The following is a 17,275-nucleotide window of genomic DNA, read 5'->3' on the forward strand; positions in this document are numbered from 1 at the left end:
GGACTATCTGGTGTTGGGCTCAGCTCCCACCCCACTGTGTTTGTGTGCATCACCCATTGCTGGGCTTTCTTAGGCGGTGCTGTAGCAGGTGTCAACTGCGCTGGCCACGCTGTGTCAGCCAAGCCAAGGAACGGCGCCCAGGGCTGTGCTGGGCTGTCCCGGAGCTCTGTCCTCCTGCCTCCCCCGACACGCGGACGCGGCTGCAGTTCCCGAGCACACAACGGCCGCGCCGACCCGGCGGCACCGGGCTGGGCACGCGCGGGGCCGGTGCTGAGGAGACGCTCAGGAGGAACTGCCGGCGGCTGAGAGCGTCACCCGGGCCCGCTGTGTCTCCGGCGTGTCCCCGGTGTCGACAGCGCTGGGCGGGCTCCAGGGCCGTGTGGCGGTGCGGGGCCCTCCGGGCCGGCAGGGGGCGATGCGGTGCCGGCTGCTGCCGGGGGCCGCTCTGTCCGCTCGGCGGGGCGGGCGCAGCCGGGTTGGCCCCGGCGGCCGTCGGGGCGCGCGTGCGCTCGGTGTGGCGGGGCGGGCACGCGGCGGGGCCATGGCGGACTATCTGATCAGCGGCGGCACCGGATACGTGCCCGACGACGGGCTGACGGCGCAGCAGCTCTTCAGCTGCGGCGATGGGCTCACCTACAAGTGAGTGCGGCCGGCGTGGCTGTGGGGCCGGGGCCGGGGGCGCGGGGCCGAGGCGGTCGCTAACGCGTCTCCCCTCGTTACCCCGCAGCGATTTCCTCATCCTCCCGGGGTACATCGACTTCACGGCAGACCAGGTGGTGAGTGGCCGGGGCGGGGGAGCGGGCCGGGGGCCGGGCCGGGGGCTGGGCCGGTGCCGCCGCTCAGCCGCCGCCGCCTCCCCGCCAGGACCTGACCTCAGCGCTGACCAAGAGGATCACCCTGAAGACCCCGCTGGTCTCCTCGCCCATGGACACGGTCACCGAGGCCGGCATGGCCATCGCCATGGCGGTGAGTGCGGCCCCGTGGCGGGGCTGGAAACGCTGCCCGAGGCTCCCGCGTGTCCGCCCCGGGGCCAAGTACGGCCCGGGGGCTCCATCGCTCCCGGTGCGGCGCCGGGCGGGGATTGCAGTGTCTCACAGCCACCTTTGTGTCCCCAGCTGACCGGGGGAATAGGGTTCATCCACCACAACTGCACCCCGGAGTTCCAGGCTAACGAAGTGCGGAAGGTGAAGGTGAGTGGCTGGGGCAGCAGCAGTGGTGCTTCGTGCAGGTGGGCAGCGTGGTCTGGCCCTGATGAAATGTGGCAGATCTTGGTGTTAGAGAGCTGTAGTGCTGCCAGGGTTTGCCTGCACAACCTTCTTCTTGTGTGTTAAGTGCTGTCCCTGCACAGCCTGGGATTTGAGATCTGCCAGGCTTCCTGGTGTGGGAATATTCCCCATCATTTCAGGAAGGATGTTAGCTTGGAAACTCTCGGGGTTTAACACTATTTGGGTGAGCCTTGGTGCTGGTTTGTGAGTCATCCTGTTGGTGAGCACATGGTCAGGCTGGGTGGTTGTGGAGCTGGGTGAGGGGCTGCAGTGACCTCCAGGCACGTGCCCTGCTCCTGGTCAGCCTGGCAGTGCTGCTCAACCTGGCTGCTGGATTTGCTTCCTTTCAGAAATATGAGCAAGGATTCATCACAGACCCCGTGGTGCTGAGCCCCAACGACCGAGTGCGAGATGTGTTCGAAGCAAAAGCTCGTCACGGATTCTGTGGGATTCCCATCACGGACAACGGGAAGATGGGGGGCAAGCTGGTTGGGATCATCTCATCTAGAGATATTGACTTCCTGAAAGAGTCAGAGCATGACTTGCCCCTCGGTGAGGTGAGAAGGGCTTGTGAGCACCCGATGGGTGTGAGTACTGCCTTAGGAAACCGTGTGGCTTGTGATAAGAAGGGTGAGTGTGTGGCTGTGAGGATGCTGTCCAAGTGGGAGGGAGCAGCTCTACCTTAGCTCTGCAGATCCTTCTGTGACTGTATTTCCTGGAGATTGTCTCCCTCATTTGCACTCCCTTAGCGACTCCTGCAGTGCAGACACAGTGGAGTGACCATGCAGTTTGTATGACTCCTAGGGGTTATCTTTCAGTGCTGTGGAAACCATCCTCCCTGCAGCTGGTGCTCTCCCTTGTTTCACTAATTAATTGCCAGTGTTCCTGGCTGCTGGCTGTGATCCTGTGTAGCAGTCTGGCACTGGCCAGGGCTGTAACAGCTGCACTGTGCCCAGCAAGCCCTCCAAGTGCTGAGCTTCATTTTCTGGACTGCCTTTCCCTGTGTGCCTCATCTGGGCTACTTGCTCTTTAAAATAAGCCTCTGAACTTGCAGAGTGGCCTTCATAACTCTGCCCCGTCAGACTCCCCTCGTGCAGGAGAACGTTCCCTGTGATCTGTCACACAGGCTTTGTAACTGTAGATCCACAGCACTGTCAGGTTACACCACTGGTGCCTCTTGGCCACGTTTTACTTTTGACTCACAAGTATTTTTAGCTCTTGCTGACCAAACCCGGTATCACATGCTCATCCCTGTTTGGTTTGCAATCACCTACAAATACCTGATACAGGAATCGTAAACCAGGAGTAGGTTATAAAAGTGCACACGGCCCTATGAAGTGGTGCTGCCCATTTAGAGGAGCCAGATAAGAATCTCCCCTCTTTCTTATGTGGATCATTTGGTACTGCAAAGATGGAAGCCCTGTTGCTGTCAGTGTCTGGTGCTTGTCCCTGTCACCGGGCAAGGCCAGGGAAACAAATGGTTTCCTCAGTCTCCTCTCCACTTGCAGTCCAGCAGTTGTCTTGCTGAGCTGTTCATTGCCATCCAGTTAAACACACAGGTCTCCTGTAGCACAGGAAGCTCATGGATCCCACAGGGTTAGGGAGTATCACGATATGTCTTTGATTGCTCAGGCTTTTCCTGAGATATGGGTTCTGTCACAGACAGAATTTTGGGTGGATGCAGGCAGAGTCAACCTCTTCTCTGATGCAAAATGTCTGTTCTTATGGTATAAAAAACTAAAATGTTCCCTCTTTTTTTTGTTGTGTGCAACTAATCTACCTTCCTGAAGGGTTAGAAAGTGTTCCCTTTTAGCTTTGCCTGGCCTTCTTGAGTAACCTTTCATGAGGATACCCCACATGAACCTGGTGATCACAGAATGCTGTGGTTGGCAAGGGACATCACAGTCTCTTGTCAAGTCTCCTGCTCAAGGCAGATTCAGTTGGAGCAGGTTGTATGGGGCTGTGTCCCTGTCTCCAAGGATGAAGATTTCACTGCCCCTCTAGGCTGCTCTTCCAGTGTTCGACCACTGTCGTGGTGAAAGCTTTTTTCTGTGTACCACATCAGGTGTTCCCCTGTTCCAGCCTCTGTCCAGCACTGCCCCTGGCATTCCACTGTGTTTTGGTGCTTGTTTGTGAGAGTGAGCGTGGGTGAGTGTGTTTGGATTTGTCCTGGTTTTGAAGTGACTTTTGCCCCATTGACTTTGCCCGCAGTGGGGTTTTTTTTGGCAGAGCCCTTCCAGAGCCTGTGTGCTGGGGATGCTGCCTGAAAACGAGACTGTGGGTAACGTTTCTGCCAGATCAACATGAGGCTCCAGAGGTGTCTCCAGCCCTTATTTCCCTGTGCTCCGTCAAAAGGGAGGGCTGTTTGGGTGACATCCCAAACAGCGATCATCTGAGAGTTGTCCCTTGTTTCTATGTGCTTTCCCTTCGCTTGCTTTCCCTTCTATCATCTCCTGTTTTCAGTGCACTGATGAAAACTCCTGTTTTCAGGGCTTGGGTCCTGATGTCACCACTGGCATGGGGACAGTACACTGGAGGCTGTTTCTGTGTTTCTGGAGGCGTGTTGCTGTGGTGTGTGGAGTGCTCCCGCACGGCTACTGTGGAGCGTATCATGTGGGCAGAGGGGTTTGGTATTTTCAGATCGGTGTGAAGGAGTTCTTGTGACTTTTTATCTTCTCCCACCCACTAGATTATGACAAAGCGGGAAGATCTTGTTGTGGCCCCAGCTGGTGTAATGTTGAAAGAAGCAAATGAAATTCTGCAAAGGAGTAAAAAAGGTACCTGTGACCGTCGGCACGAGGAAGAGTGATGGGAGTGCCGGGCTGGGAGGGCAGTGGGTGGCTGTGGGCACGCGGTCCGTGTGTGGGTGGAACATGGGAAGGCTGCATTCCAGCACAAGGAGGGGACAGTGAAGAGAGTGCCTGCAGCCCTCTGCCAGGGTGCAGAGTTCACATGCCTTCATCTCAAATGTGTTTGGGGTTGAGGGATTCTTGGCAGCCCAGGGGCTGAAGAGTGCCTTGTTGTCCAGCCACGTCTTCCATTTTCTATCCTGGCTCTCACATTTCAGCACTGAGTTCAGTTCTGTTAGGGTTTGGTGGTTTGACTTTTAACAGTGTGTGGTGGGTCTAATTATTAAAAAATAAGCATTTTTTCCATGGTCAGTTTGAGTCCTTCTCCAGTCCTGAAAAGTCATGCTCTGTTTTCCAAGCCAGGGCTGCTGGCATCCATGGCCAAGCAAGGCTGGGTAACACACCTCTTTGAGTCTCCATCTTGTAGCAGTTGCTGCCTGCCCGATTCCCCTGGTCTACTGCACTGGCCCGGGCTAACGTCCGACTGCTGCAGAAACCTGCAATGATGTTCTTTCTGTTTGTTTCCAGGCAAACTGCCAATTGTTAATGAAGATGACGAGCTGGTGGCTATAATTGCTCGTACTGATCTCAAAAAGAACAGGGACTACCCTCTGGCATCTAAGGATTCCAAGAAGCAGCTGCTCTGCGGAGCTGCTATCGGGACCCACGAGGACGACAAGTACCGGCTGGACCTGCTGGTGCAGGCGGGCGTGGACGCAGTTGTGCTGGTGAGCACCCAGGGTGGGCTGAGGGCCTGGTTTGAATGAACTGCTCTGACAGTGCAGCAGCAGCAGCGTGGCACTCACTGTCTTTATTACATGCTCTTTTGTGTTAGAATATGGCTGTTTGTTGACCTCTCGGTCTTCTTCAGGTTGGAATCCTCTAATTAGAGGGATTCCTCTTGCCTGGGGGCTTACGTGACCTCAAGGGACTTTGTAGGGTGCATCAAAGCCCTGAAGGCTGAGAAGAGAAACCCTGTCAGTTAATACAGAATCTTCTACAAATGCCTCTTGCATTCTACCACCAGCCTCTCTGATGTTCCTGACTAGTTTTGAATATTCGGCTTCTTACAGCTTCCCTTCAGCCCTGATGTTTGTTGCTGTGTTATTCTCTTAGCCACCTGCTGTTCAGGAGTGGTCAGCCCAGAGCTGCTCTGCTGATCTCCCCTCCTGGCCCGTAAGCTTTCAGGCACAATCATCACTGTCTGTATTTACACATGATTTTCTCATCGATTGTGAGCTTGTGAGTCCACCGTGCTCCGAGGGCATGGCTGAGCGGGAAATGTTTAACAGACAAGATTTGGCTGGGTCGCGGAGACTGGCAGGGCCTGAGCACTCAGTGGTTGACATCTGGTATTTCAGCTGCCCTGCTGCACAGCAGGGAGATGCTTCCCCCCGCCAGCCCTTCTGGGCTTCACAAGGAACATTCTCCATTTCACCTGTAGTTTGAGACAGGGCTGTCAGTGTCCTGGTGGTAGAGCCAGATGGTTCTTACCCAAAGCCAGATGTTCTGCTTGTTGCCATCTGTAGAAGCCACAGGATTTAAACATGAAGGATATTACTGAAATCTTTACAATAAACTGCCTTGCACAGGGAAGGTACATTCCTATCTTGGCAGCAGCTTCTCCTCTGCCTCTGTGCCCCATCTGGGGAGTCGTTTTGCCCCCTTGACACAGTTTAGCAGAGACCCCAGCAAGCAGAGTGAAGATCTGAGGCTCTTCTGGAGCTGTAATTTTTAACCTTTTGCAGAAATTCTGGTTGAAACTGGTTTTCTTTCTATTGCAGGATTCCTCTCAGGGGAACTCCATCTTCCAGATCAATATGATAAAATATATTAAGGAGAAATATCCCAACCTGCAAGTTATTGGAGGAAACGGTAGGCATGTGTTGAAGACTGTTCATGTCTTTAAATTATGTTTGTTTCTTCGACAGAGGGGGCTGCAGGGATATGAATGGAACAGTCATCTTGGTAAATGTCTGTGAAATTAAAATGGTTTCCTCTGGCTTGTGGAACAGAGCAAGACCACTCTGCAGCCACAGGGCAGTACCCTGCTGGTGCAGATATTTGGAAACCTTTGTTCTGCAGCACAGTGTGCTACAGTCCTCTGTAGCATGCTACACATCAGCTTTACACACCAGTTTAAAATTTTGCATAATAATGGGTATTGCTCGATGTGGAAATCTAATGGCAATTTTCCCTGCCCCTTGACAGCAGAGCCCAGCAGTCCTTGTCTTTCACTGGTGCTGCTGTTACCCTGTACTATGCCCTCTCTACCTGCTGTGGCCCAAAAAGTGTTTGGTGCCATGCCATGACCTCTGCTGCCTCAGCCTTTGGGTGGAAGCGTGTTGCAGAGTAGCCTGAAGGTCCAGTGTCACCTCACCCACTGGGGACAGCTGGGACAGAAACTCACCACTGGTCCCAGATAGGCCTGGCTCCAGCACAGGCTGTTGCCCTGGGCAGGGGGTGTTGGCAGCCAGCTGGGGAGCTTGGGGCAGAGCATTGTTGTGTGCCAGTGTGCTTGTCTGTCTTCAAACCAGTTTCTGCTCCCCACAGTTGTGACTGCTGCTCAGGCCAAGAACCTCATTGACGCAGGGGTCGATGCCCTGAGGGTCGGGATGGGCAGTGGCTCCATCTGCATCACACAGGAAGGTGAGAGAGATCAGCCATCTCCTAAATAGGCTGAACACACCTGTTAATTAGAAATTCCCTGCTGAAAAGCAGCATGGCTGGGATGGAGTATTCTCCCGTTGTGAGGGCAGTGTCCAAAAGCAACCCATCTTTCACCCCCTTTGTCCAGGACGTTCTCATCACCTGGGTCCAACCTTTGGGGTGGCAGCAGCAGCAAAGGCATTTCCCAGTACTGACCGAGACTGAGTAGAGCCGGTGTGGCACATGTGGCTTTGCTCAGGGGGAGCTGCTGGCTTGGTGTGGGATGGGGCTGGTGGGCAGCTCTGCAGGGAGAAGGGCTTACTGGGTCCCCAGTGCTGATGGGTGAAGCGCACCGGGCTGTCTGTGCTCCCTTTCCCTCTGGCAGCAGTGTGCGTGATGCTTGACTATTGATCTTCTGGGCTCGATGCCTTTGCAATTTCCGAATGGGATTTCTGACCATTGTCTCTGCAGTTAGACAGCTTGTGTGGGGCAGAGGCTGTGTCACCCTTGGCTAAAAGGCAAGAGGGGCATCCCAGGGCATGGAGAAAGGCTGCCTTGAAGACAGGCTCAGTCCTCATGTGTTGAACCCTTCAGGTGGGGTGCAGAGAGGTGGTGCAGCAAGGTGCTGCAGCCCAAGAACACAGCCCCTCTCTGCTTTTCTCCTTGGCTTTTGCCACAGGAGGCAGCAAGTGGGCAGCTGATGGCTGAAAGAGGCTGCATTAGCTCTGCCCATTCCAGTGTGGAGCCTGCAAGCAGCTCTGGAGCTGTGCTGCTTTCCTGCTTTGCCTGCTGCCAGGGTTCCCAGTCAGGGCAATCTGTCTTGGATCACCTTTCTAGGGAGTCAGTGGTATCCTTGGGCTGACACTTCCATAACCAGAGCAGAGCCAGGACACTCATATCCTGCCCTGGCTCTGAGGCAAAGGCCCCAGTGAGGCACGTCCCAGTCTGCAGTGAGGGGAATGTCTGTGGAGGTGCCTCCCAGCTGCCCCGGGGGGTGGGATTGGGTGCTGGTTTAGGGGAAGGAGCAGAGCAGGGGTAGAATGTGGCGCTTTGCAGGAGATGTGGTTGCAGAACTCTTGACTGCAGCTCCCCAGGTTTTTGCCCCTCTTAAGGGCAAGAGCTTTGGCTTTTTGGGGTAGGGGGTCACCTCTCTGGGTGGCAGCTGGGGTAGGGCGAGCATGCGCTGTGCACAGCCAGGCCTGGATGGCTTGGATCTGGCCTCTGGCTTGGCTCGGGCTAGGAAGGGTCTGCAAAGTCAGCTCTGTCCCACACCGTATGCTCTGCCCAGTAACGGGTCACTGCTGGGGTCCTTTGTTCTGCTGCTGTTCTTCTGTCTCTAAAATGTGTGTGTTTGTTTTTGTTTAGCTGCTCCAAAGATCCCTCCAGACCTAAAGTCCCACAGCCCCAAATGCCCTTCTACTGTCACGGGCACCTATAGTAAGTCACTTGCCCTGTTCCCAACCCTAATTATGTGTCTTGAAGCAGGACCCTGATTTGGCTGCACATGGCCCTACTGCTTGTTTGAGAATAATTTAGCTGTAGATGCACTTGGGGTTTTGTGGCTTTGGATACTGGTTTTGAATCTGAAATGAAAGCTGAGAAGCCTTTCTGATTTCCTAAAGCAGAGTCTGAACTGTCCAAGCTAAGGGAACTCAGGCCTGTCCACTCTCCACCCTAAAATCCAGTTAGGAGCCTGACTGGGCTCTCTGCCTGACCCTTCTAGATCCCTAGCCAGGCATGCTCCTGCTGATCCAGTGCTGGGAGGTGATCCCCGAGCAGACCTCAGTCATTTTTAAAATGTAGCCCTAGTTGTGGGGAAGTTGTGCTCTGGCCCAGCTTCCCTTGGAGCTGGCTCCCCTGGGTCACGGAGGGATGTCACTGTGCCTGGCCACCTTGGCAGCTGCGAACCAGAAATGCAGCTTTCCCCACTGGTTCCTGTGGAGAGAAGGGGCTTTTGCCTGCCCAGCACAGGGTGAAGCATTCTCTACTCCATTTTCCTCTGATGCTATTGGATCGAGCAGTCCCCAACAAGCCAAGCCTTAGGCTTTGTCCTTTCTCCTAGTTCTGACACACCCGAAAGGGAAAGGTTTCTGTTGCAGATCCCGGAAGGTTTTCTCTAGCAGATGATCTTGTAGGGCCATCCTTTGCCAATACACTAAAAGAGACAAACCCTCACCCTGACCGTGTGTTATGTGTGTGCTCCCAACTCCACTTGGGAAGCCTGCGCTCCAAGGCTGTGGCGCTGGGCACTGGGACGGTCGGAATGGTGTCATGCTCCCAGGGGCCCTGAGCCAAGCTGTGCCTTAAAGGGCTGGTCTCCATGGTTGTTCTTGCAAGGTTTCTGCAGGCCCTGCACTGTCAACGGCACAGTCTCATAGACCCTGGACTCAAAACCTTTCAAAATCAGGTGTTTCTCTCCCCAGCTCTACCCTGGCAGCATTTTGCAGCCACAGTGTGGCCTTCAGCAGTGCAGCACCGAGAGAGACCATCTCTTTAAGGGCATTGATGATTAAGCTGGCAGCCTCTCCCTGGCTGGCTGAGCCTGAGCGGAACACAGGGGTCTGTTTGATTAAATTCCGTTCTTTCAGGATCTCAGCCTGGAGTCTGGTTTCCCTCCCTCAGTGGCTGCTAAGTGCTGGGAGTGGAGCAACTGCAGCCCCCCGGCCTGGGCAGGCCCCTGCCAGGGATGTGTTGCCAGTGCTGCTGCCAGGCAGGCTGAACCACACCTGGAGTTCAAGCTCCAAAGTACTAATCCTGCATGGCCTTAATCTTACCCCATGTATGGGACTAACCGTGACTGGAGAAAAGGCTTCCAGTTAACTGTGGGGAAGGGAAGTCTCCCTGAGAGAAGCTTATCTCAGCATTCTTGCATGCCTGTGGCTGACAAATGTGTTACAAGACATGCCCTGTGCTGGTTTTCCTCACATAACAGGAAGCCTGTAACTGCTACCGACTGGGAAGAACGAGTAAATCCAAAGCTAATAACTCCTTCCTCATGGGGCAGCTAAACTTGACGAACTCCTTGCTACATTGCAGGGCAGAAACATAAATTATTATCAAATCATTCTGCTCGTTTCCTTTTCCACTGCTGCATGTGTGTTTGTGTGTGTATGCAGTGTATATGTGTATATATATATACATATATATTTATGTATATATATAAATATATATATACATGTACAGACATACGAGCTCTCTCCCAGCCAGCTGTCTTTCCATGCAAGAGGCACATCATACAGCTGCTGGGTACGTGGAGACTGGCACCACTGGGTCTGTTACCACTAGGAGGGAGCAAGCAGTGGAACATGGTTACATGCGAGGGATGCTCTGGAGAGGGGCTTTTGGAGTTTGCTCTGCTTCCTTCCCAAGCTCCTCACATGTCTGCCGTGCACCAGGATGACCCACGAGTCTCGGCTGATCCCAGGCATCTGGTCAAAGACCCCAGTCCCAAGGTCACCCACAGCTTTTTGGAATAGAGGGCTGTGAGGATGTCCCAGCAGGCACCTCCTGGGCATCTGCTTCTCTCGCAACTCAACTAGGAAAGGAGCATCCAGGGATTTGTGCGTTGAGTGCTGGAGCATGTGTGTGCTGGAAGCCTGGAAGGGCCTGCTGGGGAGGGGACGTGGCTGTGCGTGGAGCTGACCCTGTGCCCGCTCTCTCCGCAGTGCTGGCGTGCGGCCGCCCCCAGGCCACCGCGGTGTACAAGGTGTCCGAGTACGCCCGCAGGTTCGGCGTCCCCGTCATCGCCGATGGAGGCATCCAGACGGTTGGGCACATCGCCAAGGCCCTGGCACTCGGGGCATCCACAGGTGAGCACCACTGCAGGGAGTGTCCTAGGAAGCGTTTCCGTATGGGTGCAAGGGTGTTTACCTGCAGGTGTCTGGGGGCACAGGGGGTGCAGCCAGTGCTGTGCCCAGAGGGCCTGAGGGTTTCGTGGCCACTCCTGCTGATGTGCTGTCCCTGGTGATCTCTTGTGCCAGTGATGATGGGATCTCTCCTGGCTGCCACCACGGAGGCCCCAGGCGAGTATTTCTTCTCGGATGGAATCAGGCTGAAGAAATACCGTGGCATGGGCTCGCTAGATGCCATGGACAAGAACTTGGGCAGCCAGAACCGATATTTCAGGTCAGAGATGGTGCTTTGGGGCAACAGGTCAAGCTTTTGGGGCTTCTCTGCTTCACAAACATCTTTGATTTGTGCTCCCATGCAGTGAGACAGACAAAATCAAAGTGGCCCAGGGGGTCTCTGGCGCGGTGCAAGACAAGGGCTCTATCCACAAATTCATTCCATACCTGATAGCTGGGATCCAGCATTCCTGCCAGGATATTGGTGCCAAGAGCCTGACCCAAGTCCGGTGAGTGCTTCCCTGTGCCTGTGCTCTCATTAGGTCACAGTGCTGCCGTCTGTGTTCTGGGTGGTTTGACCTCGCTGTAGCCCTCTTCCCTCATCTCCAGTGGGCACTGTGTCATGGATTTGCCAGCCCCAGGGGTGCAGGAGTGTGGTCTCTTGTGGCATATTCGGCTGGCCAGGCTTGAAATGGTGGGGTTATCGTACCTTGCCTGGCTCTTGGGAGCGCAGCAAAGACCATTTTGGCTGCAGCTGGAGAAACCAGTGACCCTGTCCCAGCTGCTCCAGCTGAGCATGTGCCAGAGCACTGTCTTCCCTGGACTCTTCCTGGCCTGTGACAGCTGTCCTTCCCCCTTAGAGCCATGATGTACTCGGGAGAGCTGAAGTTTGAGAAGAGGACGACGTCTGCCCAGGTGGAAGGAGGGGTGCATGGCCTTCACTCGTAAGTGCTTTTGGCAGGACCCGTGTACCACTGGAGTTTTTGGGGGGTTTAGGCACAGCCATCCTGTGCCTCAGCTGATGTGCCTTTGGCTTCGTGTGCCGCTGGCTTCCCTGTGCAGCCCAGCTGATCCACAGCCTGTTGTCTGGCCTGGGCCAGCACTCCTCTCACAGTGTCAGGGTGCAGGGGCTGTTCCCCACTGTGGGCTGGCAGGAGCTGTTTCTTACTGTGCCTTTGGTCTGTGCCCTGCATTAGGTGGGTCAGTAAAAGCGCTCTTTGACGTGCTGCTCCCCTCACAGGTACGAGAAGCGCCTCTTCTGAAGGAGATCCGTCCGTGTCTGTCCTTGTGCCACTCAGCCCTGCGCCGCCCCATGCGGGAGCTGCTCTTGCTGCAGAAGTGCCATTACTCTGGGCTGCCTGGAGCTCCCGCTGTCCCTTGGCTGCTTTTTGACCACCTATGGGGCCCACCCACCACCCAGGAGCTGTGATCCTGGGCTGGAGCCTTGCACACGTTTGCCATGTTTTACAATAAAAGAAAAAAAGATGTGGAGTTGGTGTCAGCCCAGAGCCCCTCTTCCTTCATTATGTCCCTTGGTCTCCTTCCTAGGCTCTCTTCTTCCAGCAGCCTCAGGAGCAGCTGATGACCCCAGAAGGGACACTGTGTGCATGTGAATGGGAACAGGGAGGGGACAGCCCTGAGACAGGGCTAAGTGGATAACACAGTGTGGGTCTTTAAAAATCCTTCCTGAGAGCAGAAAGCAACTGGCTGCTGGGCAAGAAAGCAAATGATTTTACAGAGCTGTTAGCTCCTCCTGGGAGCTGCCAAACCCAGCTGTGGCAGCAGCCAGGGTGCTGCAGGACCCCATTCCCAGTCCAGCTGCTGCAATGATAAGCACTTGGGTGCTTGTGTATGTGTGTGCACACCCACTCACACAGCCCTGCCTCTGCACTGCAGCTGCCTACACACACCAGGCCCTTAGACCTTTGTTTTCCCATGCCTGGTCCTCTCACATGCACCCTTTGTTTCTTCCCCTAAACCTCCCAAAGTTCCCCCCCTGCAGCCACAGCAGCTGCACCCCCTGGGCTGGTCAGTGCAGGTGGTGCAACCACCTGCCCAGGTTCCATGAACTGTTTTTGCCAGAAGATGGGCAATGTACTTGGAAGGACACAGGCTTATAAAGGAGCTGCATTTCTGCAGGTCTGAGCAGTGCAAACTTCCCTGGCTTGGCAGGTTACTTGTGCTTGCAGCACCAGGTGACAGAAGTATTTTAACACCTGTACCAGTTGTGTGTGTCCCACTCATGTACACATCTCTACTGCCACTCCCAGTGGTTTGGGGACGTCAAATTGGATTTACACACTCCAAAAACAGTCTTAAACTACAACCTCCTGGTGTCAGTGTCAGAAACTCATTAATGAACTCTTTAAACAAAGCTACCCCGTGCCTGATGAAGGGCTGGGCCTGCAGTCTCATCCCCCCACCTTGGTCCTGTGGAGATGGCAGGTTTGGGGCACAAGGCTGCCACTGGGTACATGTACCCCCTTCTCCAGGAGTGGCATCCCTGACCTGAACCAGTGCAAGGTAGGGGGACAGGACAGTGACCCTCTTCATGTCCCCTGCTTGAGCTGAGCATCATAGGAGAGGGGATGCAGCACCCCTGGACTGACAGCAGCTTGAGGCTGCACAAGAGACATGAGCACTGTGGGGTGGTACAAAGCCCCATGGGAGAGCCCAGACACCAGCTGGGACACAGCAGCTGCTGATGGTGGCTGTGCTCAGGGAGCTGCTGGCACGTGGCACCACTGGCACCACGCACTACCCCAGTGCCCGGGGTGAGCACATGCCCCATTAGCATGTTACAGCCTCGCTGTGCTGTGCATTAACCACCACACAATTCCTTGTATTTCCCATTTACATGTATTTATCTTGTGGAGCCCCAGATGTGCCCGGGGGGTGTGCAGCTCACACCAACAGCCTCCACCCTGCCTCGCGGCGGGGCTTCTTGCTGCCAAGGCATGGGACATGACCTTGGCAAGGCTGTGGGAGTGGTGCTGTCAGTAAAGCCATGTGCTGTGCCCTGCAGCCCCAGCCCAGACTGGGCAGGGAGGCCGAGAAGCCGGGACTGCAGGCCAGAACCAAGCCCACCCATCTCACAGCCCTCCTGTGTGCAGAGCCACCACCCACCCAGCAGCTCCACAGTCCAGTCTGAAGCATGTCTCCCTTGGGAGCGGTGACCCTCGGGGGCTTCAGGCAGGCAGGGGCAGCCCCACAGAGCCCACAGCCGTGGCAGGCAGTGCCTACATCCCCTGGTAGATGCCCTGTGGAGGGATGAGCCCAGCAGCCACAATACGCTTTTCACTCATTAGGAAGTTGAAGGTTGCACATGCATTTGGCTGTGAATAGAAAAGGGAGTGAGTGAAGCTCCAGCGCTCAGGAAAGAGATGCAGCTCTTCCCCACAGGGCACACGACCCCCTCTCTCCTGCCCGTCCCCAGGAGAGTCTCCCAGTGACCACTGCCCTCCCCTTCAGTGGGATGCTGCCTGTGCTCACCCCTCCTTACCGTGTCCTGTACCTCCACGGCGATCCCGCACTCTCGCATCTGCTTCAGCATGTCAGAGTGGAGCCGCTCCACCCTGTCCCCCGTGCCCAGCACCAGGATCTCTGCAACCAGGACACGACAAGGATGGGCAGGATGGTACTGGGGCTGCCTCGGCCCAGAATTGCCCTCCCTGCAGGGACCACCAGCCCTGACAGGAGCCCAGAGAGGGGGCAGCCCGCGCCCCTCCTGCCCCACGTACCGATGTGGGGCTCCAGCAGCCGGAACAGCGACAGGCTCTCGTGCGAGATGTCCCGGTGGGAGCCAACCTGCGAGGACACGACCGTTGCTGAGCGGGGCCGCCCCGGTGCGGTGCGGGCACCGGCCCCGCCGCCGGGCACTCACGTTCCACTGGAGGATGCTGCGGGGCAGGACGGCGCAGGGCCCCACCACCACGTTCCCGCTGATGGTGAAGCCGCGGTTGCTGTAGCCCTCGATGAACATGATGTTGGGGGACTCCGGCTCCAGCACCGTCACCCGCGTTCGCTGGTACATCTCGTCGTCCGCCGGCGTGAGCCGGTGACCGCGGCACGGTGCCCTGCGGGGACAGGGAGCAGCTGGGACACGCGGGGCCTACGGATACCCCAAGGGCACCCCAGGGGACTCCACCGGCACCGCCGCCAGGCGCGGGGCAGCCGCGGTGCCCGGTGCCGGTACCTGCCCGGCGCCCGCCGCGCCACCGGCCCGAGCAGCCGCAGCACCGCCGCCGCCATCGCCGGAACCGCCGCGCGGCCCCGCCCCCGCCGCCACCGCCCCCCGGCGGCCGGGGCCGGGACTGCGGCAGCGGGGGAGCGGGGTCGGACCGGGGCTCGCGGGGTTCCCCCCCGGGGTCCTTCCCGGCCCGCGGGGCCGTCGGGGCGGGGGGCAGCGACACTCACACACCCGCCGCCCCCGGACCCGGGCGCGTCCTGACCCGCAGCCCCGGGAGGGCGCCGGAGCGAAACCGAAAGCGGCAGCGGGGCAGGAGCGGCACGGCGGGTGCGGGGCGGGAGGGGCCGCGGACCGGCCCGGGCTGCTGCGCCGAAGGCTGCGGGGCCGGAGGTGAGAGGGGAGCGGGCGGCTCCCCGGGCGGCGGGAGGGAGCGGCACCGGGGCTCGGCTGCGCTCCCGGCCCGGCCCCGCCGGTGCCCCGGGGCTGCCCCAGGCTCAGCACGGCGCCCCGGCCCCGCTGTGTGCCCCACTGCGGGCGGCTGCTGCCAGTCGGGGCTGAACCCCCGAGCCGCCACCGGGACCTCCCGGTGCCGCTTGGTGCTATCCTCTTGGTGGGGCCGGTGGCACTGCGGGCTCGGGGATGCCCTAGGGCGAGGGACCCACGTCCCTCACCTCTGTCACCCACCCGGGACCAGCCGGAGCCTGACACTCCGGGGATCACCAGGAGGCTCCCCGGCAGTGTCGGCGGGACATTTCCCACCGCCGTTCCGTGCCGTGCTGGAGGCGTCAGGAGTCCCCACACCCTTGGCCAGGGCAGGATCCCAGGAACCCCCGGGCGGTACCGCGTGAGCTCCGCGTGGGGCCGGTGGGGTTCCCCACGCAGTTTCACTTCCCCCCATGGCGGGTGCCGAGGGCTCCTCGCCGGGGCCGGGAGGCGCTGGCGGGGCCGTGCCGGTGCCGCCGCCGGGCGCAGGTGCCGGGGCAGGTGCTGCCCCTCGGGAACAGCTCGTGTTTCCGGGCCCCGTCGGGGGCTGCCGGGCTGGCACCAGTTGCTCCAGCCCCACCGGGGCTTTGTTCGGAGCCGTTTCCTTTTGGCTCGGCCGTGCCGCCCTCCCCTTGGCACCCGGCCCGCGGCGCGGGGGGAGCCGGCAGCACAACCCCAGCCTCTGCCGGCACCCCCGGCCACAACGGCCCGGCGGCGACTCCTCGCAGCTCCTCCGCCCCGGTCCCCGCCGGTAAGTCGCCCTCTCCCCCCTTTATCCCACCGACGGCCCGAGGGTCGGGGTGGCGTGGCTGTGGTGCCCCTGCCCATCTCCCTCCGCGGCGCCAGCGCGGGCAACGGAATCCCAAAAGCAGCTGTCCCTGCTGTGCCCAGCTGCCCTGGGGTTTCGTTACCCGCGCTCCCGCCCCCACCTCACCTGCCTCCCACCCCTGCCCGCCGGGCCGGGCACTTGGGTAAGAGCTGCTGTTCCACTCCAACCCCTCCTGGGGCTGGGGCAGTGCATGGAGCCGCATTGGGAGAAGGGGGCTGGTGTTGGAATGGGGGATCACTGGTGCCCAGCCTCGAGGCTCAGCCCCCTGCACTAGGCTGGAGGCTCTCCAGTGGTCTTGTGCCCCCAACAGCTAAAAATAGCAGCTGGCTTCCTGGGGACTCTCCACCGGAGGAGCGTGGCTGTTGGCCACAGGGTGGATGTGGGCACCTGCACCGGGCGTGGTGCAGGCTGTGAGACGCTGCCAAGCTTCCTGCCTGCGCCAGCTCTCCCTGGCACCCCCCACAGCCCCCCAGTGCCAGCAGGTGCGGGCAGGATCTGTCCCCCGGAGAGAGTCAGCTTTGGAATGACACGATCACTCCCGCTGAGCGGGCAGCCAGAGAGCCATCGGGGATGTCGTGTCTGTCCAAAGCTCTTTCAGCACCTCCAAGAGCCCTCCCCAGGCTGCCGTGCTGCCAGGGCCCACGTGGGCTGCCTGCGGGGACACTCGGCATGGGGATGGATCCAGCCTGGACCCCACTGTGAGTAGTGACACAAGGTCCAGCACATCCCCCCAGCCAGCCGGACAGGGGGCCCAGGTGGCTCCTGCCCTGCAGACAGTCAGCAGTTGGTCTGGTGTGAGCGATTCTCAGATCACCTCTTGGCTGTGGGTGGTGCAGGGAGCACCCCACCATGGCATGGCCCTGCACTGTTGGGGGACGCAGCCACCCCTGAGCTGAGGGACGTGTCCCCACTCCTGCCCTGGGGCTCACTGGCTGTGGGGCATCAGAGCTGCCTGCAGGGCCCCAGAATGAGTTACTGCATTCCTGGCAGAGCCCATGCAGCAGGATCTGTCCTCGCCCTGCTCCCCCCCTGCTTCCCCCTTGCACACAAGCCCTGGAGGAACCGGTTTGGGCCCTGTGGGCAGAGCACACCCCCTCCCCCCCTTTCCCCCCCCCCCCCCCCCCCCCCCCCCCCCCGGGGGGGGGGGGGGGGGGGGGGGGGGGGGG

General features: G+C 58.5%; 2 protein-coding genes across 3 annotated transcripts in view; one reads left to right on the forward strand and one right to left on the reverse strand.

Annotated features, from left to right (window-relative positions):
- Positions 1 to 452: 452 nt before the first annotated feature.
- On the forward strand, positions 453 to 12,109 carry IMPDH2 (inosine monophosphate dehydrogenase 2). 2 transcript variants are annotated; one of them, XM_017820529.1, is made up of 15 exons: positions 453 to 639; positions 728 to 776; positions 865 to 966; positions 1,116 to 1,190; positions 1,616 to 1,822; positions 3,955 to 4,042; positions 4,643 to 4,842; positions 5,899 to 5,989; positions 6,668 to 6,763; positions 8,129 to 8,200; positions 10,429 to 10,572; positions 10,744 to 10,888; positions 10,974 to 11,117; positions 11,469 to 11,552; positions 11,849 to 12,109. In XM_017820529.1, exons 1-15 carry the CDS (start codon positions 542 to 544, stop codon positions 11,868 to 11,870), a joined length of 1,617 nt encoding a protein of 538 aa, XP_017676018.1. In that variant the 5' UTR covers positions 453 to 541; the 3' UTR covers positions 11,871 to 12,109. The 2 variants fall into 2 exon arrangements, with proteins under 2 accessions (XP_017676018.1, XP_017676019.1); XM_017820530.1 differs by lacking the exon at positions 8,129 to 8,200.
- Positions 12,110 to 13,448: 1,339 nt separating this feature from the next.
- Positions 13,449 to 17,275, reverse strand: part of NDUFAF3 (NADH:ubiquinone oxidoreductase complex assembly factor 3) — a 17,320-nt gene continuing 13,493 nt past the window's right edge. Inside the window, exons 2-5 of the mRNA XM_017820531.1 lie at positions 14,492 to 14,677; positions 14,349 to 14,415; positions 14,111 to 14,211; positions 13,449 to 13,943 (exon numbers count right to left, since the gene is read on the reverse strand). Coding sequence (XP_017676020.1) covers positions 13,848 to 13,943; positions 14,111 to 14,211; positions 14,349 to 14,415; positions 14,492 to 14,641 — 414 coding nt within the window. The 5' untranslated portion in view covers positions 14,642 to 14,677 and the 3' untranslated portion in view covers positions 13,449 to 13,847. The remainder of the gene's footprint in view (positions 13,944 to 14,110; positions 14,212 to 14,348; positions 14,416 to 14,491; positions 14,678 to 17,275) is intronic.

The sequence above is a fragment of the Lepidothrix coronata genome, unplaced genomic scaffold (genome assembly GCF_001604755.1).
Source record: "Lepidothrix coronata isolate B3197 unplaced genomic scaffold, Lepidothrix_coronata-1.0 Scaffold84, whole genome shotgun sequence".
NCBI lineage: Eukaryota > Metazoa > Chordata > Aves > Passeriformes > Pipridae > Lepidothrix > Lepidothrix coronata.